At 50.0% G+C, this 27,431-nt stretch overlaps 1 protein-coding gene across 1 annotated transcript in view; it reads left to right on the forward strand.

Moving 5' to 3' along the window:
• Window positions 1-27,431, forward strand: part of LOC145345296 (scavenger receptor cysteine-rich domain-containing protein DMBT1-like) — a 376,233-nt gene that overhangs the window by 7,551 nt on the left and 341,251 nt on the right. Inside the window, exons 3-6 of the mRNA XM_080193113.1 lie at window positions 12,714-12,749; window positions 17,152-17,475; window positions 24,490-24,870; window positions 26,852-27,154. Coding sequence (XP_080049239.1) covers window positions 12,714-12,749; window positions 17,152-17,475; window positions 24,490-24,870; window positions 26,852-27,154 — 1,044 coding nt within the window. The remainder of the gene's footprint in view (window positions 1-12,713; window positions 12,750-17,151; window positions 17,476-24,489; window positions 24,871-26,851; window positions 27,155-27,431) is intronic.

Here is a 27,431-nt window from a genome sequence, read left to right on the forward strand (position 1 = left end):
TGTACCATCTACAAGATGCACTGCAGTGACTCACCAAGGCTCCTTCCACAGCACCTTCCAAACCCGCCACCTCTACCACCTAGAAGGACAAGGGCAGCAGACACATGGGGAACACCACCACCTGCAAGTTCCCCCTCCGAGCCCCACACACACCATCCTGACTTCGAAATATATCGGCCATTCCTTCACTATAGATAGATTGAAAGAAAGAAAGTGGGTAGATAGGTAGGTGGATGGATGGACAAAGACGGCTAAGTAGATATCTGGATAGATGGATGATGGATGGATGGATGGACCAATGGATAAACACTGATAAATATATAGTTGGATGGATGATTAAATAGATGTTTAGATTTGATGGACTTACCTCAATCTAATTTAATTAAATCTTAATTAAGAAATCTCTTAGTAATCGGTTAACACAGACATCTGAGTATGGATCATGAAGTTCTGTGTTGTCTGCCTATTGGCCTTAGTGAGGTCAGTAATGTGTGTGTGTGTGTAACTCCCACCCCCTGTACTTTACCAAGGTTCAGAGTGTCCAGATCAAACTCATGACATTTCTATGTTGAAACAGCAATGGTTTGATCGGTTCCTGGGAACTGGCTATTTCACAACTGGAAGCTCACTCATTCTCAGCAGTTTGCTACGCAAGAAAAGGGTTAGTGGGTGACCAGGCGCTGGTTGTATCAGGCTGGAACTGGAAATGTGGCTCTGAATAATGTGACCGTCTGCCCACAGAGACGTTAATCGTGAACCAGTTGAGCCTTGGGCTCAAGCCAGGTTAGCATGGATCATACTGGAGAATGATGGAAGGTGCCTTTTCCGAAGAGAGGGGTTGGGAAGCTTGGTTGAGTCTGTGTGAGATTGTGTGGATTTGCTGGAGAGAAAGAGGGAAAAAGACAGAGAGAGAGAGTCAATTTGTGTGTCTCTGTAGGTGTGAGAGAGACAGGGATAGACAGATAGACAGATGGGTGGATGGATAGATAGATTTTGCTTGTATGAGATAATATGGAAGAATAGATTGATATAAATAGATTGGGAGGAGAAATGGGTAAACAAAGGGAGAGAGATAATCTGTGTGTTTGAGAGAGCAAGACAAGAGAGAGAGGGAGAGTTGGAGGGGAAGGGGGAATAGTATTGTATGTTTGCATAACAGAGAATCAGGGAGAGGGATAGAGGTTGAGATGGATGGAAATCATACTGGGGTGTGTGAGAGAGAGACAACAGAGAGAATCTGAATGTGTTGTGAGTCTGACAGCGAGAGAGTGAATCGTTGTGTGTGTGTGTGTGTGTGTGTGTGTGTTTACATGTTTGTAGAGAAAGAGATTCATTTTCTGTAACGTGTGAGAGTCTTCATTCCAGGTAGCATAAAATTAAATGTAATGATTCAGTTAGATCCCAGCTGGGGCAAACTATCTCGATCTTTTTGGTGAATTAGGATTTGTGCTTAATCTTTTTACTCCTGTTTACTTATTATGGGTTGAAAGAAGCGAGGGAATGGCTGAAATGTTTTAACTTCTTGGGAAGTCCACCTAGTTCTGTGTGTGAATGGATCTGGGGTGGCACTGCTGCCTCACAACGCCAGGGACCCGGGTTCGATTCCTGTCTGGGTGGGTTTCCTCCGGGTGTCCTGGTTTCCTCCCACAGGCCGAAAGATGGTTGGGGTGTATTGGCCGTGCTAAATTCTCCCTCAGGGGTCGGGGTGTGGGATTTTCACAGTAACTTCATTGCAGTGTTAATGTAAGCCTACTTGTGAATAAATGAAGTTAAATTTAACATGGGGATTTGAGCAAGGCCTTGCTGCTTTTTTACTTATCTGTTCAAGCGTTTGTCCAACATAAAGCGATGTGGTTAAACCCACATGAGTGAGGTTAAAAGATCGCCTTTGATCAGCTCTGTCTCTCGCTGAACAGAGTTTGAGTTCAGGTACTGTTGATCTAACCTGTGGCTCTCCAAGGTCCAGATCGAAGGCGAGACTGACGAACCGTCTGAAAAATCATGTTGATTTTGAAGTTGCAAAAAAAATATAGTCGGCTGGGTCGGACTGGACAAGGTCAATGTCCTTGAAGTGGATGGTGTTACGCTGGAACGTAATCTCTGCGCACCGCTCTCTCTCTCTCCCTCTCTCCCGCTCTTATCAACATGCTTTTTCTGGGACTTGTTGAATTAAGACAACCCTTAAGGACACTGTTTGCCCCAACTTCTCATTGTGGTGCTGAAGCCCACATTTCACCCAGGCTCGGGTGGATTGGTGGGATAAGTACACGGGGTGATGAGGTTAGAGTGGGGGGTGGGGGTGGATCTCGGTAAGATTCTCTCATAAAATTGGATTCCTACAGTGCAGGAGGAAGCCATTCAGCCCATCGAATTCGAACCAACTACAATCCCACCCAGGCCCGAGCCTCATAACCCTACTTATTTTATCCTGCTTATTTTACCCCTGACACTAAGGGGTAGTTTGACATGGCCAATCCCCCTAACCCAAACATCTTTGGACACTAAGGGACAATTTAGCACGGCCAATCCACCGAACCCAAACATCTTTGGACACTAAGGGACAATTTAGCATGGCCAATCCACCCTAACCTACACATCTTTGGACACTAAGGGACAATTTATCATGGCCAATCCACCCTAACCTACACATCTTTGGACACTAAGGGACAATTTATCATGGCCAATCCACCCTAACCTACACATCTTTGGACACTAAGGGACAATTTATCATGGCCAATCCACCCTAACCTACACATCTTTGGACACTAAGGGACAATTTAGCATGGCCAATCCACCCTAACCTACACATCTTTGGACACTAAGGGACAATTTATCATGGCCAATCCACCCTAACCTACACATCTTTGGACACTAAGGGACAATTTAGCATGGCCAATCCCCCTAACCTACACATCTTTGGACACTAAGGGGCAATTTAGCATGGCCAATCCACCCTAACCTACACATCTTTGGACACTAAGGGACAATTTATCATGGCCAATCCACCCTAACCTACACATCTTTGGACACTAAGGGACAATTTAGCATGGCCAATCCACCTAACCCACACATCTTTGGACACTAAGGGACAATTTAGCATGGCCAATCCACCTAACCTACACATCTTTGGACACTAAGGGGCAATTTAGCATGGCCAATCCACCCTAACCTACACATCTTTGGACACTAAGGGACAATTTAGCATGGCCAATCCCCCTAACCTACACATCTTTGGACATTAGAAGTCCTGGTTGGGTCTACCTATGGTTTCAGAGCCACAGCAGTGGGTCTTTTGAATAGATTACCTAAAATTAAGCTGATCTTTCTCTACATCCTCACTGTGAATGTAACGTATCATTGTGCACTCTCTCCTCTCCTCCTCCTGTACGTACTCAATGTATGGCAGTGGATTTTGATTGGACTAGTTTTGTAAGACCAGCTGTGGGAAGTATGTTCTCCTGGGGAGGAGCGGGGCAGGAGGCAGGAGAGGAGGGAAGGAGAGGGGGCAGGAGAGGGGAGGGAGGAGGGAGGGGGATGGGGCAGGAGAGGGGAGGGGGAAGGGGCAGGAGAGGAGGGGGGTGGAGGGGGCAGGAGAGGGGGAGGGGGAAGGGGCAGGAGAGGAGGGGGGTGGAGGGGGCAGGAGAGGGGGAGGGGGAAGGGGCAGGCATAACTGTAGTTGATCAATATCGAACATTGGCTGTCAGGCCCTCAGCTAGAGCATTGTGGGTAATCTTGGCCATCTCCTCCAGCTTCACATCATGGCCGACGTTTTGTGAAATTTGATTGGCCGGTGCGTTTTGAAGGGGATTGGGCCTACTCATGAAGGGAAGCCCTTGGCAAGGATTCGGGGAGCGATAGGAAGAGCAGGAGATACACGGGGTCTCTGGCAAAGCGGTGCACCGATTGCCAATCCGATATCCCATCGAATTCCCCGGGAGGTATCGCTACAGAACTCAACCAATAGATTTTTACATTTCTTGGCCTGTACTGATTGTTTATGGAGAAGTGGGCGAACTGAACGCTGGTAAGAGTATTATTTAAATAGTGATGGACTGGGAAATGTTGGTGTCGAGAGGATATTCGTACCCCGGTCAATAAAAGCAGGCTCAACAAGGAGGGCAAATGACCTTCATTGCAGGAGGCTTGAATAGAGGAGCTTACTGCAGCTGTATAGCGCCCTGGTGAGACCACATCGGGAGTATTGTGCACAGTTTTGGTCTCCTTGTCCATGAAATGTGCTGGAACGTGCTGCCAGAGGAGGTGGTGGAAGGAGGCACATTAGCAATGGGTACATGGATAGGGAGGGAATAGAGGGATACGAGATGAGTAAGGGCTTTACTTTTAATAGGGCATCACGATCGGCACGGGCTTGCAGGGCCGAATGGCCTGCTCCCGTGTTCCGGATTTTGACCGGGAATATTTCTTGGATGTGACTGTGTACTGGTGAAGCTGGTTTGACCCCCCCGAGCACAGGAACACCTTTTCTTTACTGGTGCCCATCGCAATGCCGGTTTACTGAGGTTGATTTTGTTTTTTGAGGCTGTGTTGGGTAAACGTGTCAAAGTGCGTCTCAGCATTTCATTCACATTGCCCTTTAGGACACCATGTGACTCTCGCACCCTGGATATTCACAGAGTTACAGAGCCACGTAACGGGACCCCCTCGATCAATGGCGCCCGTCTTATCTCTTTGAATCATTGATCGTGTTTGCCCTTTCCCCAGAACCCTCTGGATAAAACATCCTTCAGGTATTTATTCAGCTTTTTTCAAATGAATGTGTGAGACGTGGGCCAGTATTTATTACCCATCCCTAGTTGCCCCCTGAGAAGGTGGTGATGGGCTGTCTTCTCGAATCGCTGCAGTCAATGTTCTGTGGGCTGACCCACGGTGCTGTTAGGGAGGGAGTTCCAGGATTGTTATTGGACATCAGTCAGTCCGTGTGGTGTAGGTACACCCACAGTGCTGTTAGGGAGGGAGTTCCAGGATTATTATTGGACATCAGTCAGTCCGTGTGGTGTAGGTACACCCACAGTGCTGTTAGGGAGGGAGTTCCAGGATTGTTATTGGACATCAGTCAGTCCGTGTGGTGTAGGTACACCCACAGTGCTGTTAGGGAGGGAGTTCCAGGATTGTTATTGGACATCAGTCAGTCCGTGTGGTGTAGGTACACCCACAGTGCTGTTAGGGAGGGAGTTCCAGGATTGTTATTGGATATCAATCAGTCCCCGTGTGGTGTAGGTACACCCACAGTGCGGTTAGGGAGGGAGTTCCAGGATTGTTATTGGACATCAGTCAGTCCGTGTGGTGTAGGTACACCCACAGTGCTGTTAGGGAGGGAGTTCCAGGATTGTTATTGGACATCAGCCAATCCCGCTTGGTGTAGGTACACCCACAGTGCTGTTAGGGAGGGAGTTCCAGGATTGTTATTGGACATCAGTCAGTCACGTGTGGTGTAGGTACACCCACAGTGCTGTTAGGGAGGGAGTTCCAGGATTGTTATTGGACATCAGTCAGTCCCCGTGTGGTGTAGGTACACCCACAGTGCTGTTAGGGAGGGAGTTCCAGGATTGTTATTGGACATCAGTCAGTCCGTGTGGTGTAGGTACACCCACAGTGCTGTTAGGGAGGGAGTTCCAGGATTTTGACCCAGTGACAGTGAAGGAACGGCCGATATATTTCCAAGTCAGGATGGTGTGTGTGGGGCTCGGAGGGGGAGCTTGCAGGTGGTGGTGTTCCCCATGTGTCTGCTGCCCTTGTCCTTCTAGGTGGTAGAGGTGGCGGGTTTGGAAGGTGCTGTGGAAGGAGCCTTGGTGAGTCACTGCAGTGCATCTTGTAGATGGTACACACGGCTGCCTCTGTGTGTCGGTGGTGGAGGGAGTGAATGTTGAGGGTGGGGGTTAGTGTGTCGCTCGAGCGGGGGCTGCTTTGTCCTGGATGGTGTCGAGCTTCTCGAGTGTTGTTGGGAGCCGCACTCATCCAGGCAAGTGGAGAGTATTCCATCACACTCCTGACTTGTGTCCTTGTAGATGGTGGACAGGGTTTGGGGGGAGTCAGGAGGTGAGTTACTCTCCGCAGGATTCCCAGTCTCTGACCTGTTCCTGTAGCCACTATGTTTATGAATCCAGTTGAGTTTCTGGTCAATGGTAACCGCAAGGATGGTGATAGTGGAGGATTCAGTGATGGTAACACCATTGACAGTTCCTTGACAGTTCTGAGTGAATCTCCTTCCATCACACTTCCAGGCATCGTGTACTCCTGATCCCAGCAACTCGCTGCCAATCTTATCAAATCTGTTTCTGGAATACATTAATAAATATATAATATCATCTCTTGTATAAATATATCAACATAGCTCTGACTTTAACGCTACATTCTGCACTCTCTCCTTTCCTGATGTCACGTGTCAGCACAGGCTTGGAGGGCCGAAGGGCCTGCTGGCTACGTTTGTGGCCACATGGACACCCTCCTCGGGACTGCGTGAGGTTTGCATTCCTCGACTCCTTCAGATTACTCCAGATATCCCCGTCAACGGCCTCGTACCTGTCACCGCGCCGCGCCATGGGTGATTATTTACAGACGCTTGTTTGACCCACGTCTCTGGGACTTTACACTGAGAGCCGCCACAGTTTCAGGTTTAACTGCCTCGTATCCTGTGGCACACCCAACATATTCATTGCTCGGTGTTAGAATTGCCCTGTTGCGTTGTAGTAAAATTTTAAGTCAGGCCACATTTGGAATATTGCGTACAGGTCTGGTCACCACAGGACATGAAGGAGGTGGAAGCTTTGGGGGGCGTACAGAAAAGGTTCAGGGGACATGGCTGGGGGTTTGGAGGGGATTAGCCCTGAGGAGAGATTGGGCAAACTTGGTTTGTCATCGCTCGAACATCGGAGACTGAGGGACGACTGATAGAAGTTGACAAAGTTATGAAAGGCAAGGGTTAGTTGGAGTATTTTTTCCCCAGGGGACAGAGGTTGAAGGTAAAAGAGGGAAAAAATAGGAGATGGCAGACAGATACATGAATAGAGGGATACGGACAAAAGGATCTTTAGTTTAGGAAGGAGCCATGTGTCATTGAAGGCTTGGTGGGCCAAAGGGCCTGTTCCTGTGCTGTTACCCATCCTGACTTTTGTAACCGAGCCACATTTCCCATCAGTCTTTAGTGACTGGGAATGCCTGTGGGAGTTTGCGCATTCTCCCCGTGCTTGCGTGGGTTTTCTCCGGGTGCTCCGGTTTCCTCCCGTGCCCCCAAAGACGTGCTCTTAGGCTGATTGGTGTGACAAATTGTCCCTGAATTAGTCTTCCCTCAATGTGGAATGGCCATAAGCATAGACAAGGGTCATGGGTGGAGAGGGGGGACTCACAATGTTAGAATGGCGGCGCAGGCTCGTTGGGCCAAAGGGCCTGTTTCCCGGGCTGTTTGGTTGTTTGTGAATCCGTAACTTGGCCAATTTTCCAACGGGGGCTGGGGGGGTTCGAGGACGGAGCTATGAAATCCCTTCACTCAAAGGGGTGGAAGTCTCTGCCCAGAGGGTTGTGGACACAGCATTGCTGAATAGTCTACGGGATGGATAGAAGGGAGGCGGTGGGGGTGGTGGGATTAAGAGATATGGAAAAGCGAGCGGGAGAACGGAGGTGGATCCCTAGGTCGCTCCCCATCCCTTTGGACGGTGCAGTCGGCTGGATGGGCCAAATGGTCCACTCTCACTCCTAACCTCTTTGTGTTTCAGGTTGGGATAGGCCAGCGGATGGTAAGGGCACATCCCGGTTCCAGCGGCTCGTTCCGGTTGGCAGCAGGTGGTCAGCGCAGGATGGTGGGGTCACTTTTCTTAGTGTTTGGTGAGTACTGCCGTCTGTGCCCACTTTCGAGGTGGCTGCGAGGTTCCTTTTGTCCTTTCCCAGTGACGGGGACATGACCCTGTAACTGGTGATGGAGTTGGGGGGAAATATTTTGAGACAGAGGGTGATGAACCTTGGGAATCCTCTATCCCAGAGAGTCACTGAGTCTGTTCAAAACAGAGATCGACAGATTACTGATGAATGATAATGTAAAAGGGGTTAGGGGGAAGAGTGACCAATCAGCCAACGACAGTATTGAATGGGAGAACAGGCTTGAGGGGCTGAATGGCCTACCAGCGTCCCAATGTTTCTAACATGCATTGGCACACGCAAGGCTTCACCCCCAATGGCTCTGAGCCGGAACAAAGAGGGGCCAAGAATAGGATAGAGGGGTTGGAAAGAGAAATATGTGGAGGACAGAAGGAGGCCATTTGGCCCACCATGTCTATACTGACTCTCCAACGGAGCATCTTATCCAAGCCTTATCCTCGTAACCCTTATTTACCTCATTAATCCCCCTAACCTACACATCTTTGGACACTAAGGGACAATTTAGCATGGCCAATGCACCCTAACCTACACATCTTTGGACACAAAGGGACAATTTAGCATGGCCAATACACCCAACCTGCACATCTTTAGACACTAAGGGACAATTTAGCATGGCCAATCCACCCTAACCTACACATCTTTGGACACTAAGGGACAATTTAGCATGGCCAATCCACCTAACCTACACATCTTTGGACACTAAGGGACAATTTAGCATGGCCAATCCACCCAACCTACACATCTTTGGACACTAAGGGACAATTTAGCATGGCCAATCCACCTAACCTACACATCTTTGGACACTAAGGGACAATTTAGCATGGCCAATCCACCCAACCTACACATCTTTGGACACTAAGGGACAATTTAGCATGACCAATCCACCTAACCTGCACATCTTTGGACACTAAGGGACAATTTAGCATGGCCAATCCACCTAACCTACACATCTTTGGACACTAAGGGACAATTTAGCATGGCCAATCCACCCAACCTACACATCTTTGGACACTAAGGGACAATTTAGCATGGCCAATCCACCTAACCTACACATCTTTAGACACTAAGGGACAATTTAGCATGGCCAATCCACCCTAACCTACACATTTTTGGCCTGTGGGAGGAAACCCATGCAGACACGGGGAGAATGTGCAAACTCCGCACAGTCACCCGAGGCCGGGATTGAACCTGGGTCCCTGACACTGTGAGGCAGCAGTGCTAACCACAGTGCCGCTGCGCTCATCCATATACAAGGATATAGTTGCCATGGAGGGAGTGGTGCGATGGTTCACCAGGCCAATGAGAAGGTCCCACAGGGAGAGACTGAAGAAACTGGGCCAGTGTTCTCTCGTGTTTCGGAGAGAGGAACTCATTGAGCCAACATCTACAGAGGGTTTGCAATGCTCAGTGGAGGAAGCATGTTTCCCATTGCTAGGTTTAGGATTGGGGAGATGTGCGGGAGTGTAGGGGGTGGTGCGAGGGCTGGAGGAGGGGGGTGGGGAGGGTGCAGGGAATGGTGTGGGGGGAGTCTATTACCAGTGGACACAGTCTCTGAATAAGAGCAGCCTGTGTCAAAACACAGCAAGACCTGTACAATACACAGACTTCGGCTGACAAGTGACAAATGACATTCGTATCGCAGAAGTGCCAGGCAATGACTGTCTCCAACAAGAGAGGATCTAACCATCTCCCCCTTGACATTCAATGGTATTACCATCACTGAAACCCCCACTGTCAACATCCTGGGGGTTACCATTGACCAGACACTGAACCAGACCCAGCCGTATAAATACTGTGGCTCCCAGAGCAGGTCAGAGACTGGGAATCCTGCAGAGAGTAACTCACCTCCTGACTCCCCCCAAACCCTGTCCACCATCTACAAGGACACAAGTCAGGAGTGTGATGGAATACTCTCCACTTGCCTGGATGAGTGCGGCTCCCAACAACACTCGAGAAGCTCGACACCATCCAGGACAAAGCAGCCCCCGCTCGATCGACACACTAACCCCCACCCTCAACATTCACTCCCTCCACCACCGACACACAGAGGCAGCCGTGTGTACCATCTACAAGATGCACTGCAGCGACTCACCAAGGCTCCTTCCACAGCACCTTCCAAATCCGCCACCTCTACCACCTAGAAGGACAAGGGCAGCAGACACATGGGGAACACCACCACCTGCAAGCTCCCCCTCCGAGCCCCACACACACCATCCTGACTTGGAAATATATCAGCCGTTCCTTCACTGTCACTGGGTCAAAATCCTGGAAGTCCCTCCCTAACAGCACTGTGGGTGTACCTACACCACACGGGACTGACTGATGTCCAATAACAATCCTGGAACTCTCTCCCTAACAGCACTGTGGGTGTACCTACACCACACGGGACTGACTGATGTCCAATAACAATCCTGGAACTCCCTCCCTAACAGCACTGTGGGTGTACCTACACCACACGGGACTGACTGATGTCCAATAACAATCCTGGAACTCCCTCCCTAACAGCACTGTAGGTGTACCTACACCACACGGGACTGCAGTAGGTTCAAGTTGGCGACTCACCTTTCTGATGGGGTGAATGGGGACCAGTAATAAATGTTGAGATTGTCAGCTCTGCTCAGAACGATGGATGAATAAATAGGAAATATCAATTTTTCAATGGTGTCCCCTCTTCAGTGGCTTAGCCAATGGCAACCACATCTGTGAAGGGATAAGAAGAAAAGATGGTAACTGAGCTGGGGAGGAATTTCTCTGCTCCGAGGCAGAGAACATTTGGAATTCTTAGAAGGGCTTGCTGTCACTCCATTGCTCCTTAGGATCTTTAACATGCAGAGGGATCTGGGCGATCGGGTGCACAGTTCCCAGAAAGTGACAACACAGGTGGATAAGGTGGTCGGGAAGGCATGCTTTCCTTCATCAGTCGGGGCATTTGAGTTTAAAAGTTATTTGCAGGTTTATAGAACCTTAGTTAGGCCACATTTGGAATATTGCATATAGTTCTGGTCGCCGCACTACCAGAAGGATGTGGAGGCTTTGGAGAGGGGACAGAAAAGATTTACCAGGATGTTGCCCTGGTATGGAGGGTATTAGCTATGAGGAGAGGTTGGAGAAACTTGGTTTGTTCTCACTGGAGCAACAGAGGTTGAGGGGAGACCTGGAAGTCTACAAGATTATGAGAGGCAGAGTGGATAGTCAGAAGCTTTTTCCCAGGATGGAAGAGTCAGTTACTGGGGGGGGCACAGGTTTAAGGTTAAAGGAGATGTGAGAGGCAGGTTTTTTTATACAGAGGGTGGTAAATGCCTGGAATGAGCTGCCAGAGCAGGTGGCAGAAGCAATAACAACGTTTAAGAGGCATCTTAAGATACACAAATAGGCAGAGAATAGAGGGATACGGACTGGGTAGAGGCAACAGGGCTTCAGGGAGACGTTCTGTGGCATGGTAGGCCAAAAGGCCTGTGCTGTATTATTCTTTGTGTTGTCAGATATTGAGTGACAGTTTTCTCGTTGATAAATGCATCAAAAGTTAAGGTGAAGCGATGGTACAGCAAGGGGTATTATCACTGGACTGGGACTCCAGAGAACCAGGGTCACGCTCATGAGAACTGGGTTCGAATCCCACCATGGCTGATGGTGAAATTTTGAATCGAATAAAGATCTCGGTCAAGATTCTCCCCAAAAAATTCCCGGTTCCCAATATGCGGGAGAGTGGGAGTCTTTTCCTCTGTTTTTTTTCCACGTACTTTCCAGAGTGAATCTCTGACACTCTGTGCATCGCAGAGTGCCTCAGTGGGATTCGATCTGTTAAGTCGCAGGTGGGGCCTATTGCCAACCGAAAGGCCGGCAGTATAGCGCTGAGTGAGCCATTGCGCGTGTGCTGATCTGTCAGCACGGAGATCGGAGCATGAGCACTGACCCCCCCTCCCCCCCCATTGCTGGCTTTCCTGATCACTGGCCTCCGATCGCCCCCTCACCTCCTGATCTCTGGACCTCCCCAGGCCAGCCCCGATCTCCCCGACCCCCACCCCCAGGCAGCACAGCCTGCTGGGAGAATCACCCCCCTCGAGTTAAAATCAAATGACGACCACCCCCATGAGAAAGGAACTCATAGAAATGTGCAAGATAGGAGCAGGAGGAGGCCATTTGGCCCTTCGAGCCTGTTCTTCCATTCATTACGATCATCCAACTTAATATCCTAACCCTGCTTTCTCCCCATAACCTTTGATCCCATTCACCCCAAGTGCGATATCCAGTTGCCTCTTGGGTACTTTCAGTGTTTTGACGTCAACTCCTTCCTGTGGGAATGAATTCCACAGGCTCACCGGGTGAAGAAACGTCTCCTCACCTCCGTCCTGAATGGTCTACCCCCAATCCTCAGACTGTGACCCCCCCCCTGGTTCTGGACTCCCCCACCATCGGGAACATCTACCCTGTCTAATCCTGTTCGAATTTTATAAATCTCTCCGAGATTCCCCCCTCATTCGCCCGAACTCCAGCGAAAACTATCCCAACCTGGTCAATCTCTCCCCCTACATCAGTCCCATCGGAATCAACCTGCCATCCTTACCCGGTCTGGCATCCATGTGACTCCAGATCACACACACACACACACAGATCAGGTTGACTATGAAGTTACCTTGGCAGAGACGATTGGGCAATGAATGCTTCCCATTACTGAATAAAAATAATGTAGGTAGGATAAGGGAAAGTGGCACGTGACGGCTTAGCCTATCGATCGGGGATCGAGTCCCACTTTGTTTCATTTCTCATTCAACTGTCTTCACAATCCAATAATTTTTTGTCCTTTTTTTTCTCTCACCCCGCAGTTCTGTTTGGTGTGAAAAATGGATTGACGTTGGAGGGTAAGGAATGAGTTAACGTACAGTATGTTTCGAGATGATGCTGAAACGTGTGGAATGTCTGTGGTCACGTTGGTTGCCCCGCTCCCCAGTCCAACAGCCGGGCTCAGGGCCAGTGGGGGTGATTCAGGGTTGTGGGGAGACGGCGGGGAAGTGAATTAGTGAGTGTCCAATCAGCCCTGATCTTATTAAAATGGCAGCGTAGTCTCGAGGGGCTGTATGGCCTCCTCTGGCCTGCCTCAGATCACCGAAAAAACACTCGCCTCAATCCCGCTCCCCCCAGCCTTAACCCCACAACCTTGTCCATTCTCGCATTTCAGATCGCAATCTGATTTCCCCTTTGTGGACACTTTGATCAAACCGGCCTCCACCACACCCCCAGGGGGCACGCTTCAGATTCTGGATGGAAAATAGAAGCTATCCTTCTCTTTGTCCCATTGGCCCATTTATTTTTGGAACAAGTGCCCTTGGGGTCCTAATGTTCTCTTGGGAGGGGGTGGGAGGGGGGGTAGTAATCTTGGAGCAAAGTCTTGTTTCATTATCGTTCACTGCATAACTGATGTGTCCCTCTGAGCCACAAGTTCCGGTTTCAGCTTGCACTGCAGGGTTTGTTGGCACTGGAAGGAGGATTTTCCAGGTGTTCACAGGGGAAGATGGTGGGGTAGCGGTAACTTACCCAGACTAATCATCACAAGACTAAAGCTCTAGAGACATGGATTCAAGTTTCACCATCCAATGAATTGCCCAAACATTGTCTAGAAGGGAATGCATTGTCAGTGATGGCAATCACACAGGCTGGTGTAGGGCAGCGATGGATAATTTGTGGGCTCTGGGCCACATTGAGCCTTATCAGGGCCTGACTGTGATTAGCGAAGAGTTTTGCAAGAGTGGGAGCGAAGTTTATGAGAATGAGAGAGGAACCGAGAGTTAAAGCAGCGTGAGAAAGAGTGAGACTGAGAGCAAAGTGGGAAATATAAGAATTCCAGAACAAGCCAGACCAAGAGCAGAGCGATTGGTTCATTTTCCTCATTGTGCTTCCAATACTTCAGCTATTTATTGGTAACTGTGAGGTTTTCCTCTGAATAAAATTTTATTAACAGCAATTGTAAAGCTTAATGTGAGTGGGAAGATTCATTAGTTAAAATAATGAAAGGAAATAAATGTCATAGAATCCCTGCAGTGCAGAAAGAGGCCATTTGGCCCATTGGGCCTGCACTGACTCTTCACAAGAATATTCCACCCACACCTTCCATTCTCTGCACTCCCACGCATTTACCAGGGCCAATCCACCCTAACCTGCACATCTTTCTACACTAAGGGGCAATTCAGCATGGCAAACCCACCTAACCTGCCCATCTTTGGACACTAAGGGGCAATTTAGCATGGCCAATCCACCTAACCTACACATCTTTGGACACTAAGGGGTAATTTAGCACGGCCAATCCACCCTAACCTACACATCTTTGGACACTAAGGGGCAATTTAGCATGGCCAATCCACCCTAACCTGCTCATCTTTGGACACTAAGGGGCAATTTAGCATGGCCAATCCACCTAACCTGCACATCTTTGGACACTAAGGGCAATTTAGCATGGCCAATCCACCTAACCTGCACATCTTTGGACACTAAGGGGCAATTTAGCATGGCCAATCCACCTAACCTGCACATCTTTGGACACTAAGGGCAATTTAGCATGGCCAATCCACCTAACCTGCACATCTTTGGACACTAAGGGGCAATTTAGCATGGCCAATCCACCTAACCTGCACATCTTTGGACACTAAGGGGCAATTTAGCATGGCCAATCCACCTAACCTGCACATCTTTGGACACTAAGGGCAATTTAGCATGGCCAATCCACCTAACCTGCACATCTTTGGACACTAAGGGCAATTTAGCATGGCCAATCCACCTAACCTGCACATCTTTGGACACTAAGGGGCAATTTAGCATGGCCAATCCACCTAACCTGCACATCTTTGGACACTAAGGGCAATTTAGCATGGCCAATCCACCCTAACCTACACATCTTTGGACACTAAGGGCAATTTAGCATGGCCAATCCACCCTAACCTGTATTTCTTGGGAATGTGGGAGGAAGCAGGAGCACACGGAGGAAACCCACGCAGACACGTATAACATATCAAAATAAAAACGATCGAGAGCAGCTATCTGTCTAATTGAAAAATGTACAACATTTAGCTGGCACTTGTTTTGATAAAGCAGTGTGAATTAAAATGTATCTATAGATACAGGTCTTGGGGTTATTGGGATCGAGGAATAGGGGGGAAGTCAGGATATTGAATTTGATGATCAGAATGAGTGACAGAACAGACTGGAAGGACTGAATAGCCTTCCCCTGTTTCTATGTAATATAAATAAGAGAAGTATTCATATTTCTGTTGTTCCTCTGATTGGAAACCGATGAGTGTTCTCTAATATATATAACTGATTGTGAAAGATCCAGTCTGTAATCACTGTTCTTCATCCATCACTGGTGTGGCCTACACGTGACTCCCTACTCTCGCCCTCACACACTGTCCCCCCCACTCCCGCAACACCAGCAACGTCTGCCCCCTGAATCGTGGTCAGACAAGCGAGGGCTATTGGCCAGTTGGCAACTAATGATGAGCGTTCGAGTGAAGAGGGATAACAAGGCAAGTGTATACACATCGAACGGTAGGACTGTAGGAAGTACAGAGGAGCAGACGGAGCTTGGGGTGTGTGTCCATCAGTCCCTGAAGGCAACAGGACAGGTCGATAAGGGGGTTAAGAGGACGTACGGGGATACTTATCTTTATTAGCCGGGGTATAGATTGTAAAAGTGGGGAGGTTACGATGGAGCTGTATCAAACACTGGTTAGGCCACAGCTAGAGCACTGTGTACAGTTCTGGGCACCACATTACAGGGAGGATGTGATTGCCCCTGGCGAGGGTGCAGAGGGGATTCACCAGGATGTTCCCCCGGGCTCAGAGATGGGGAGAGGCCGGTTAGACTGGGGCTGTTGTCCTCAGAGCAGAGAAGGCCGAGGGGGGACCTGATGATGGTGTACAAAATTATGAGGGACATCGATAGGGGAGATAGGAAGGGACCTTTCCCCTTAGTGGAGGGGTGAATAATCAGGGGGGCAGAGATCTGAGGTAAGGAGGGGAGATTTCGAGGGGATTTGAGGGAAATATTTTTTGACCCAGAGGGTGCAGGGAATGTGGAACTCGCTGCCTGAAAGGGTGGTAGAGGCGGGAACTCTCACAACAATTAAGAAGTGTTTAGATGAGCACTTACACAGTCATAGCATAGGAGGATAGAGAGAAAGTGATGGACAGTGGGATTAGAATAGATGGGTGCTTGATGGACAGCACAGACATGATGGGCTGAAGGGCCCTTTCCATTCTGTAAACCTCAGGCTTGATTTGGTGTTAAGATCTTTACCAGAGGAAAGCATGAAGAGACTGGCAATGGACCAATCACTCTCTCTCTATCTGTCTCTCTCTATCTGTCTGTCTCTCTCTATTCCTCTCTGTTTGTCTCTCTGTCTCTTCACCCCTCCATATCTGTTTCTCTCAGCCTCTCACACTCTCTGTCTCTCTCTCTCTGTCTCTCTCTCTCCGTCTCTCTCTCTCTCCGTCTCTCTCTCCGTCTCTCTCTCTCTCCGTCTCTCTCTCTCTCTGTCTCTCCCTCTGTCTGTCTGTCTATCTCTCTCTCTCTCTGTCTCTCACACTGTCTCTCTGTCTCTCTCTGAGTCTCTCTCTCTCTCTCTCTCTATCTCTCTGTCTCTGTTTCTCTCTCTCTCTCTATCTCTCTTTCTCTCTGTCTCTCTCTCTCCGTCTCTGTCTCTCTGAGTCTCTCTCCCTCTCTCTCTCCCTCTCTCTCTCCCTCTCTCTCTCCCTCTCTCTCTCCCTCTCTCTCTCCGTCTCTCTCTCCGTCTCTCTCTCCGTCTCTCTCTCCGTCTCTCTCTCTCTGTGTCTCTCTCTCTCTCTGTCTCTCTCTCTCTCTCTCTGTCTCTCTCTCTCTCCGTCTCTCTCTTTCCGTCTCTCTCTCTCCGTCCGTCTCTCTCTCTCTCTCTGTCTCTCTCTCTCTGTCTCTCTCTCTCTGTCTCTCCGTCTCTGTCTCTCTCTCTCTCTCTCTGTCCCTCATGGACCATCTTTCCGGTGTGCCGCTGGTTTGATATTATGGATATTGTTGGAATTCTGTTGTGTTCCGACCAGTTTGACTGGAGCGAATTTGGCAACATTTTCCAGACAGCCTGAACCGTGCCCCAGTCCCTGTGGTCCATCTGATTGCTGTGCCCCCAGTGGGTGCGTGGCTCGCCCTGGCGGAGGGTGGGGGTGGGGAGGTGGGGGTTGCCCTTTGCGTTTGAGTTTAACCAGAGTTCCCTGGACCTTTCTCTTGGGCGCCGTTGGCAGGACTGGAGATTCTGAAGCTGAGGCTGGTGAATGGCACCCAGACCTGCTCGGGCAGAGTGGAGGTTTACCACAACAACAGCTGGGGCACCATCTGCGACGATTACTGGGACGTGGCTGACGCGGTGGTGGTGTGCCGCCAGATGGACTGCGGCTTCGCAGAGCTGGCGCAGGGCAGTGCCACGTTCGGGCAGGGCGGCGGGGAGATCTGGCTGGATGACGTGAAGTGCCACGGCAGCGAGGAATCCCTGCGGGAGTGCACGCTAAAACCGCTCGGACAGCACAACTGCAACCACAGGGAGGATGCCGGAGTAGTCTGTAACCAAGGTGAGCGAGGTCAGACTGACCTGTCCGTCCGTCCCTCCGCCTCCCCAGCCAGCTGACAGTTCATGAGCTCAGAAAGCCTTCCCACCCGAAAGGAGCCCCTGGTTGCTAAGCAACCTCCCCCTCCTTCTCCAAGCTTGTATTTACGTTCACACTGTAAACATCTCTAAGCACAATAGGAGAACACTTTGACCAAAACCCCCGTACACAGAATGCCTCCAGTGCAGAAGGAGACCATTCAGCCCATCGAGTCTACACTGACCACAATCCCACTCAGGCCCTATTCCCCTAACCCCACACATTTACCTTGTTAATCCTTCTTAGGCCTCAAGAGCATAAGGCATGGGAGCAGAATGAGGCCATTCGGCCCATCGGATCTGCTCCGCCATTGAATCATGGCTGATATTTTTCTCATCCCCATTCTCCTGCCTTTTCCCCATAACCCCTGACCCCCTTATTAATCAAGAACCTATCTATCTCTATCTTAAAGACACTCAGTGACCCAGCCTCCACAGCCTCCTGCGGCAAAGAGTTCCACCACACTCTGGCTGAAGAAATTCCCCCTTGTCTCTGTTGTAAAGGATCCTCCCTTTATCCTGAGGCTGTGCCCTAATGCTAAGGGTCAATTTTCCACGGCCAATCAACCTAACCCCCAGATATTTGGACTGTGGGAGGAAACCGGAGCACCCGGAGGAAACCCACGCAGACACGAGGAGAATGTGCAGACTCCACACAGACAGTGACCCGAGGCCGGAATTGAACCCGAGTCCCTGGCACTGTGAGGCAGCAGCACTAACCACCACGCCACCCTGAGGCCCACGCAAACATCTTTGTCTAACTTGGTCAAAATCCTGGATTTCCCTCCCCAATGGCATTGTGGGTCAAGCCATTACCAGAGCATTCAAGATGGCAGCTCACCAGCACCTTGTCAAGGGATGGACAATAAAAGATGGCTAGCCAATGAGGCCTATGCCCTATGAATGAATAATGAAAATAAAAATCTGACTATCCTTCCTCAAAGTGGGGAGCAAAATGACCCCAACCATTCTTTCAAACTGTTCTTCCTGTCCACTGTTTTAACAAGAATCCGTCGCCTCCGGGTGTTTTCCAACTCTCCTTACTGGATTCCCTTTCTCTTGAATGCTCCCACACAAACCCAGCCACCGACTGCTCCACGCTTAACCTGTACCTTATTTCTAATGTTTAGCAATAGGGATTGTAGATCGCTCAAAACTACCTCTGTTTTCCCCAGGGTAAGTTGAAACCATATAATGGAATCCTGACCAGAGGCACAGAGTGATCAGCTTGAATCTTATTTTCTCTTTCAGAGCATCCTCCCAAGCCACGGATCTCACTCAGTAGGTATTCCAACACTTTTGTGAAAGGCGAGAACATCTTTATCCAATGCAACGCTTTTGGTTACTATAAGACGGCAGCTTTCTATCTGTACAAAGATGATGGTGACAACCACGTTGCCTCCAAGGCCCCCTCTGTCAGGGGGAAGTCGGCCATCTTCCATTTCCCCAATGTGGGCGCGGCGAATGTCGGGAACTACACCTGCAAGTACGAGGCGGAAGTTTCTGGAAGAACGTACGCCTCACCCAAGAGCGAAGTGGCCAGAGTGGTGGTGCAAGGTACGTTCTAGGGATTTCTGGACTCCTTCTCCCAGCGGGTCTAATATCCTGCCTGTTTGTGGTTCTCCTTCCTGCCAAAGTGCGGACAAGTCTGCATTGTTCCCCCATTACCGTCTGTCCATCAATGTCCACTTAACCCCTCTGTGCCCCCAGTCGGTCCCTGATCGGCCCCTGTTAAGAGTTCATTTTGAGATATTGGGGTTATGTGGACAGGACAGGAGAGAGAGCCTGGGTAGAGACCCTATCCTAGACTCAATGGGCCAAATGACCTCTTCTTCACTGTAGGTATTCAATGATTCTCTGCTATAGACATAGGCCCTACCACATCATCATGTGACTCTGAACCCATTCCTTTAAACAAAAAAAAACCTGGGGGGAAATCATAACCTACAAACGGAGCTCCAGTAGTTTTGTCCTAAGTAAATAGTACATGGCAATAGCCCTGCTCTCCCAGCATCTGAACTGAATGTTTTCCCAGACACGCTGACTGCCTGCAGAATAGAGCTCAATTTGGAAACAGTCCCCCTTCAACCTAACCTTGCCCATGCTTTTCCGTTCTGTGGAGGTTGACGAATCAGGCGCCTCGCCCCTGTGGTCATGGTTACCCTGAAACTGCCGCAAGTCAGCTGGCGATTGGCTGAACCTTTTGTTACTTCAGCAATTCCCCATTTCTGGGAGCAAAAGGATTAAAAAAAGACTTTATAAAATAGCCCAGGTGTTGAACAAATATATATTAATATTATCAACAAGATATTTCATAGAATCCCCACAGGAAAGGAGGAGGCCACTTGGCCCATCAAGTCTGTACTGACCACAATCCCACTCGGGCCTTAATCCGTAACTCCACATATTTACCCCACTGACACTAAGGAGTAATTTAGCATGGCCAATCCACCTAACCTGTATACTTTTGGATACTAAGGAGTAATTTAGCATGGCCAATCCACCTAACCTATATACTTTTGGACACTAAGGGGTAATTTGGTATGGCCAAACCAGTTAACTTAAGAACATAGGAACTAGGAACAGGAGTGGGCCATCTGGCCCCTCGAGCCTGCTCCGTTATTCAATAAGGTCATGGCTGATCTTTTTGTGGACTCAGCTCCACTTACCCACCCACTCACCGTAACCCTTAATTCCTTTACTGTTCAAAAATTTATCTATCCTTGCCTCAAAAACATTCAATGAGGGACTGCTTCACTGGGCAGGGATTTCCACAGATTCACAACCCTTTGTGTGAAGAAGTTCCTCCTCAACTCAGTCCTAAATCCCTTATTTTGAGGCTATGCCCCTAGTTCTAGTTTCACCCACCAGTGGAAACAACTTCCCTGCTTCTATCTTATCCATTCCCTCATAATCTTATATCTTTCTATAAGATCTCCCCTCATTCTTCTGAATTCCAATGAGTCTACTCAATCTCTCCTCAAAAGCCAACCCTCTCAACTCCGGAATCAACCTAGTGAATCTCCTCTGCACCCCCTCCAGTGCCAGTATATCCTTTCTCCAGTAAGGAGACCAAAACTGAACACAGTACCCCAAGTGTGGTCTCACCAGCACCTTATACAGCTGCAACATAACCTCCTTGCTTTAAAACTCTATCTTTCTAGTAATGAAGGAGAAAATTCCATTTGCCTTCTTAATTACCTGCTGTACCTGCAAACCAACTCCTTGGGATTCTTGTACAAGGACACCCAGGTCCCTCTGCACAGCAGCACGCTGTAATTTTTTACCATTTAAATATTAGTCCATTTTGCTGTTATTCGTACCAAAATGGATGACCTCGCATTTACCAACATTGTACTCCGTCTGTCAGACCCTTGCCCACTCACTGAGACTATCTATATCCCTTTGCAGACTTTCAGTGTCCTCTGCACACTTTGTTCTGCCACTCATCTTAATGTTACCTGTGAATTTTCACACACTACACGGTCCCCAACTCCAAATCATCTGTCTAAATCGTAAACAATTGGGGTCCCAACAGCGCAGCGTGGGAGCACAGTGGTTAGCACTGCTGCTTCACAGCTCCAGAGACCTGGGTTCGAATCCCGGCTCAGGTCACTGTCTGTGTGGACTTTGCACATTCTCCCCGTGTCTGTGTGGGTTTCCTCCGGGTGCTCCGGTTTTCTCCCACGGTCCAAAGATGTGCGGGCTAGGCTGATTGGCCATTCGGAAAAAAAGATGCCCCTTAGTGTCCTGGGATGCACGGAATTAGTGGGTAAATATGTAGGGTATGAGGATGGAGCCTGGGTGGGATGGTGATTGGTACAGACTCGATGGGCTGAATGGCCTCGTTCTGTACTGTAGAGCTCCGAGGCACACAATGAGTCACTGGTCGCCAACCAGAAAAACACCCATTTATCCCCACTCTTTGCTTTCTGTTAGTTAACCAATCCTCTCTCCATGCTAATACATTACCCGTAACACTGTGCACCTTTATCTCATGTAGCAGTCTTTGGTGTGGCACCTTGTCAAAACTTGCACATCTTTGGACACTCAGGGGCATTTTAGCATGGCCAATCCACCTAACCTACACATCTTTGGACACTAAGGGACAATTTAGCATGGCCAATCCACCTAACCTACACATCTTTGGACACTCAGGGGCATTTTAGCATGGCCAATCCACCCTAACCTGCACATCTTTGGACACTAAGGGACAATTTAGCATGGCCAATCCACCTAACCTGCACATCTTTGGACACTAAGGGACAATTTAGCATGGCCAATCCACCTAACCTGCACATCTTTGGACACTCAGGGGCATTTTAGCATGGCCAATCCACCTAACCTACACATCTTTGGACACTGAGGGACAATTTAGCATGGCCAATCCACCTAACCTGCACATCTTTGGACACTAAGGGACAATTTGGCATGGCCCATCCACCCTAACCTGCAATCTTTGGACACTAAGGGACAATTTAGCATGGTCAATCCACCCTAACCTGCAATCTTTGGACACTAAGGGACAATTTAGCATGGCCAATCCACCTAACCTACACATCTTTGGACAGTAAGGGGCAATTTAGCATGGCCAATCCACCCTAACCTGCAATCTTTGGACACTAAGGGACAATTTAGCATGGCCAATCCACCTAACCTACACATCTTTGGACAGTAAGGGGCAATTTAGCATGGCCAATCCACCTAACCTGTACATCTTTGGACACTAAGGGACAATTTAGCATGGCCAATCCACCTAACCTACACATCTTTGGACACTGAGGGACAATTTAGCATGGCCAATCCACCTAACCTGCACATCTTTGGACTGTGGGAGAAAACTGGAGTATCTGGAGGAAACCCATGCAGACACGGGGAGAATGTGCAAACTCCACACAGACAGTGATGCGAAGGCTGGAATCGAACCTGGGTCCCTGACGCTGTGAGGCAGCAGTGCTAACCACGGTGCCACCCCAGAAGGTTCAAGGTTCTAGTCTCTTACAGGCCATTGAGCTGAGAGGTTGAGTGTGTTTTTCCCTCTCTTCGCTTTTTTGCTAACTTTCTCTGTGGGTTCTACTCCCTGGTTTTGCTGTTTTGTCTGAGTCACGTTTCCCCCCCCCCACCTTCACTAACTTCCGTCCCCCCTTCTTTTCCAGATCTCCTGGCCATGCCAGTGATCAGCGTCAACCCGGGATTGCAGCTGATAAAGGGCCAGCTCGCCGATATCCAGTGCGATTCTCCAAGCGCCGTCTCGGGCGCCAAGTTCTTTCTGTACAAGGACGGCGCCTTTGTCAGCACGCACATCGCTTCCTCGCGGCTGGTCCGCTCGTACTTCCACCTGCACGCCGTCACAGCGGTGGACCAGGGCAACTACTCGTGTGCCTACCAGGCCAACATACTGGGAAAGCAGTTCAACTCGAGCCGAAGCCAGTCCGTCTACCTGACTGTGGTCGGTGAGTCACTCGGTGTGGAGGGGGGGGGGGGAGGGTTCTGTCACGGGAGTCACCCACACTTGGCCAGCACAGTGGCACAGTGGCTGACACTGCTGCCTCATGGCACCAGGGACCCGGGTTCAGTTACAGCCTCGGGTCAGTGTGGAGTTTGCGCATTCTCCCCGTGTCTGCGTGGGTTTACTCCGGGTGCTCCGGTTTCCTCCCGCACTCCAAAGGTGTGCGGGTTAGGTCGATTGACCGTGCTGAATTGACTCTAGCATCGGGGGGACTAGCAGAATAAATGTGTGAGTTTATGGGAATGGGGCCTGGGTGGGATTGTGCTCAGTACAGACCAGATGGGCCAAATGGCCTCCTTCTGCACTGTACGTTTCTTTGATTGTATGGCCAATCCCCCTAACCTACACATCTTTGGACACTAACGGGCAATTTAGCATGGCCAATCCACCTAACCTGCACATCTTTGGACAGTAAGGGACAATTTAGCATGGCCAATCCACCCAACCTGCACATCTTTGGACACTAAGGGGCAATTTAGCATGGCCAATCCACCTAACCTACACATCTTTGGACACTAAGGGACAATTTAGCATGGCCAATCCACCCTAACCTACACATCTTTGGACACTAAGGGGCAATTTAGCACGGCCAATTCATCTAACCTGCACATCTTTGGACACTAAGGGACAATTTAGCATGGCCAATCCACCTAACCTACACATCTTTGGACACTAAGGGACAATTTAGCATGGCCAATCCACCTAACCTACACATCTTTGGACACTAAGGGACAATTTAGCATGGCCAATCCACCCTAACCTACACATCTTTGGACACTAAGGGGCAATTTAGCACGGCCAATTCATCTAACCTGCACATCTTTGGACACTAAGGGACAATTTAGCATGGCCAATCCACCTAACCTACACATCTTTGGACACTAAGGGACAATTTAGCATGGCCAATCCACCTAACCTACACATCTTTGGACACTAAGGGACAATTTAGCATGGCCAATCCACCCTAACCTACACATCTTTGGACACTAAGGGGCAATTTAGCACAGCCAATTCATCTAACCTGCACATCTTTGGACACTAAGGGACAATTTAGCATGGCCAATCCACCTAACCTACACATCTTTGGACACTAAGGGACAATTTAGCATGGCCAATCCACCTAATCTACACATCTTTGGACACTAAGGGACAATTTAGCATGGCCAATCCACCTAACCTGCACATCTTTCAGACTGTGGGAGGAAACCGGAGCACCCGGAGGAAACCCATGCAGACACGGGGAGAACATACAAACTCCACACAGACAATCGCCCAAGCTGGGAATCGATCCCGGGTCCCTGGCGTTGTGAGGCAGCCGTGCTAACCACTGTGCCACCGTGCCACACGGTAGGCACGGAACCCGCGACTCACATTGTGTAAGAGGAGATGTTATTTTCCACATGCCAAGCTAACTGGCTCCTTCTCTTGCAGATGACGTGGCACTGCGATTGGTCAATGGGGAGAACGATTGCTCGGGCACCGTCCAGGTGTACTATAACGGGACCTGGGGCTCGGTCTGCGGAGACTCCTGGGACCTAGCCGACGTGCAGGTGGTCTGCCGGCAGATGGGCTGCGGCTTTGCCAAGGGGTTGATGGACTCTCCGAGGTTGGCCGACATCCAGAAACCCATCTGGCTGAGCACGGTGCGCTGCAGAGGTACCGAGACACACCTCTGGGTGTGTCCAGCTCGAGCTTGGAGCACTGGAATCACCTGCGACCGTGCCAATGGTGCCTCTGTCACCTGTTCCGGTGAATTTTCCCTCTCATCCGTTCACAGGGCAGAAACTGCGTTTGGCTGTGGGACATCAGTCGGTCTGTGTGGTGTAGGTACACCCACAGTGCTGTTAGGGAGGGAGTTCCAGGATTGTTATTGGACATCAGTCAGTCCGTGTGGTGTAGGTACACCCACAGTGCTGTTAGGGAGGGAGTTCCAGGATTGTTATTGGACATCAGTCAGTCCGTGTGGTGTAGGTACACCCACAGTGCTGTTAGGGAGGGAGTTCCAGGATTGTTATTGGACATCAGTCAGTCCCATGTGGTGTAGGTACACCCACAGTGCTGTTAGAGAGGGAATTCCAGGATTGTTATTGGACATCAGTCAGTCCCCGTGTGGTGTAGGTACATCCACAGTGCTGTTAGGGAGGGAGTTCCAGGATTGTTATTGGACATCAGTCAGTCCCCGTGTGGTGTAGGTACATCCACAGTGCTGTTAGGGAGGGAGTTCCAGGATTGTTATTGGACATCAGTCAGTCCCCGTGTGGTGTAGGTACACCCACAGTGCTGTTAGGGAGGGACTTCCAGGATTGTTATTGGACATCAGTCAGTCCCCGTGTGGTGTAGGTACACCCACAGCGCTGTTAGGGAGGGAGTTCCAGGATTGTTATTGGACATCAGTCAGTCCCGTGTGGTGTCGGTACACCCACAGTGCTGTTAGGGAGGGAGTTCCAGGATTGTTATTGGACATCAGTCAGTCCCGTGTGGTGTAGGTACACCCACAGTGCTGTTAGGGAGGGAGTTCCAGGATTGTTATTGGACATCAGTCAGTCCGTGTGGTGTAGGTACACCCACAGTGCTGTTAGGGAGGGAGTTCCAGGATTGTTATTGGACATCAGTCAGTCCCGTGTGGTGTAGGTACACCCACAGTGCTGTTAGGGAGGGAGTTCCAGGATTGTTATTGGACATCAGTCAGTCCCCGTGTGGTGTAGGTACACCCACAGTGCTGTTAGGGAGGGAGTTCCAGGATTTTGACCCAGTGACAGTGAAGGAACGGCCGATATATTTCCAAGTCAGGATGGTGTGTGTGGGGCTCGGAGGGGGAGCTTGCAGGTGGTGGTGTTCCCCATGTGTCTGCTGCCCTTGTCCTTCTAGGTGGTAGAGGTGGCGGGTTTGGAAGGTGCTGTGGAAGGATCCTTGGTGAGTCACTGCAGTGCATCTTGTAGATGGTACACACGGCTGCCTCTGTGTGTCGGTGGTGGAGGGAGTGAATGTTGAAGGTGGGGGTTAGTGTGTCGATCGAGCGGGGGCTGCTTTGTCCTGGATGGTGTCGAGCTTCTCGAGTGTTGTTGGGAGCCGCACTCATCCAGGCAAGTGGAGAGTATCCCATCACACTCCTGACTTGTGTCCTTGTAGATGGTGGACAGGCTTTGGGGGGAGTCAGGAGGTGAGTTACCTTCCGCAGGATTCCCAGCCTCTGACCCGCTCTGGGAGCCACAGTATTTATACGGCTGGATCTGGTTCCCAGTTTGAATGGGAACCGCCAGTATGTTGAGAGCGGAGAACTCTGTGATGGTGATGTTACTCGAAATGCTGTCCCGCACACAGAGCTACAGAGTAGGTAGTGGCAAATGGGATCGCAATTGATAGATGCTGGAGGGCTGGTGTTACCTGGATGGGCCAAATGGCCTCTCTCGTGATGTAGAAGTGCTATTGAATGTCAAGGGGTAGATGGTTAGATGCTCACGTGATCATAGTCTGGCACTCGTGTGGCGTCCGTGTTACTGGCGACCTCTCAGCCCGAGCCTGGAATTTGCCCGGGGAGTTTTGAGCTCGAAGGCAGTGTGCGATCTTACTCTGAAAGTCTCTGAGAAGTGGCGTCGGTTTCCTGTGTAGGGTCTTCTTAACGTGGTTGTAAAGACATCTCTCCGGCAGCATGGCAGCGATGCCCACACGGCGGGCGAGGGTGGTGGGAGTGTGACGGTTGGGGAATGACACATTGGCTGGTCGGGGGGAGGGGGAGACCCTCCCCTTAATACGAGAGATAAAAAAACGAGGTCTGATTTTCCTCTGTCTGCAGCTGACCCTCCGGCACCCACCATGACTGTGGTTGGCAATGGCCTCTTCTTCAAAGACGACACCATCAGGTTCGTGTGTACGGCGCCCAGCCTGTACAAAAGCGTCAAGATGTCCCTCTACAAGATGGGCGAGGAGGCCCCCGTCCTCACCGACGTGACGTCCTTCATCCAGAATAACGTCAAGTTTAACATCCCAGACATCAACAAGACCCACGAGGGGACCTATTGGTGCAGTTACCACTTGGAGGTGGGCGAACTGTTCTTTACCTCCCAGAACAGCAAGTCGATGGAGGTGACGGTCGTAGGTAAGGCCCGAGATCTCGGTCGGTATGGAATCAGAGCGTTTCACTCTGGGGAAAGAGGCCACTCGGCCCGTTGCACCTGTGCTGGCTGTCAAACGTGTCTGTTCTGACCCCATTACCCAGCGCTTGCTCCGTAGCCGACGGTGTTTCAAGTGCTCCTCTAAACACCTCTTGATCGTTGTGAGAGTTCCCGCCTCTTCCACCCTTTCTGGCAGCGAGTTCCACATTCCCTGCACCCTCTGGGTGAAAAAGGTTTTCCTCAAATCCCTTCAAAATCTCC

Source organism: Carcharhinus amblyrhynchos, chromosome 7 (assembly GCF_965287045.1).
Source record: "Carcharhinus amblyrhynchos chromosome 7, sCarAmb.v2.hapA, whole genome shotgun sequence".
NCBI classification, from domain to species: domain Eukaryota; kingdom Metazoa; phylum Chordata; class Chondrichthyes; order Carcharhiniformes; family Carcharhinidae; genus Carcharhinus; species Carcharhinus amblyrhynchos.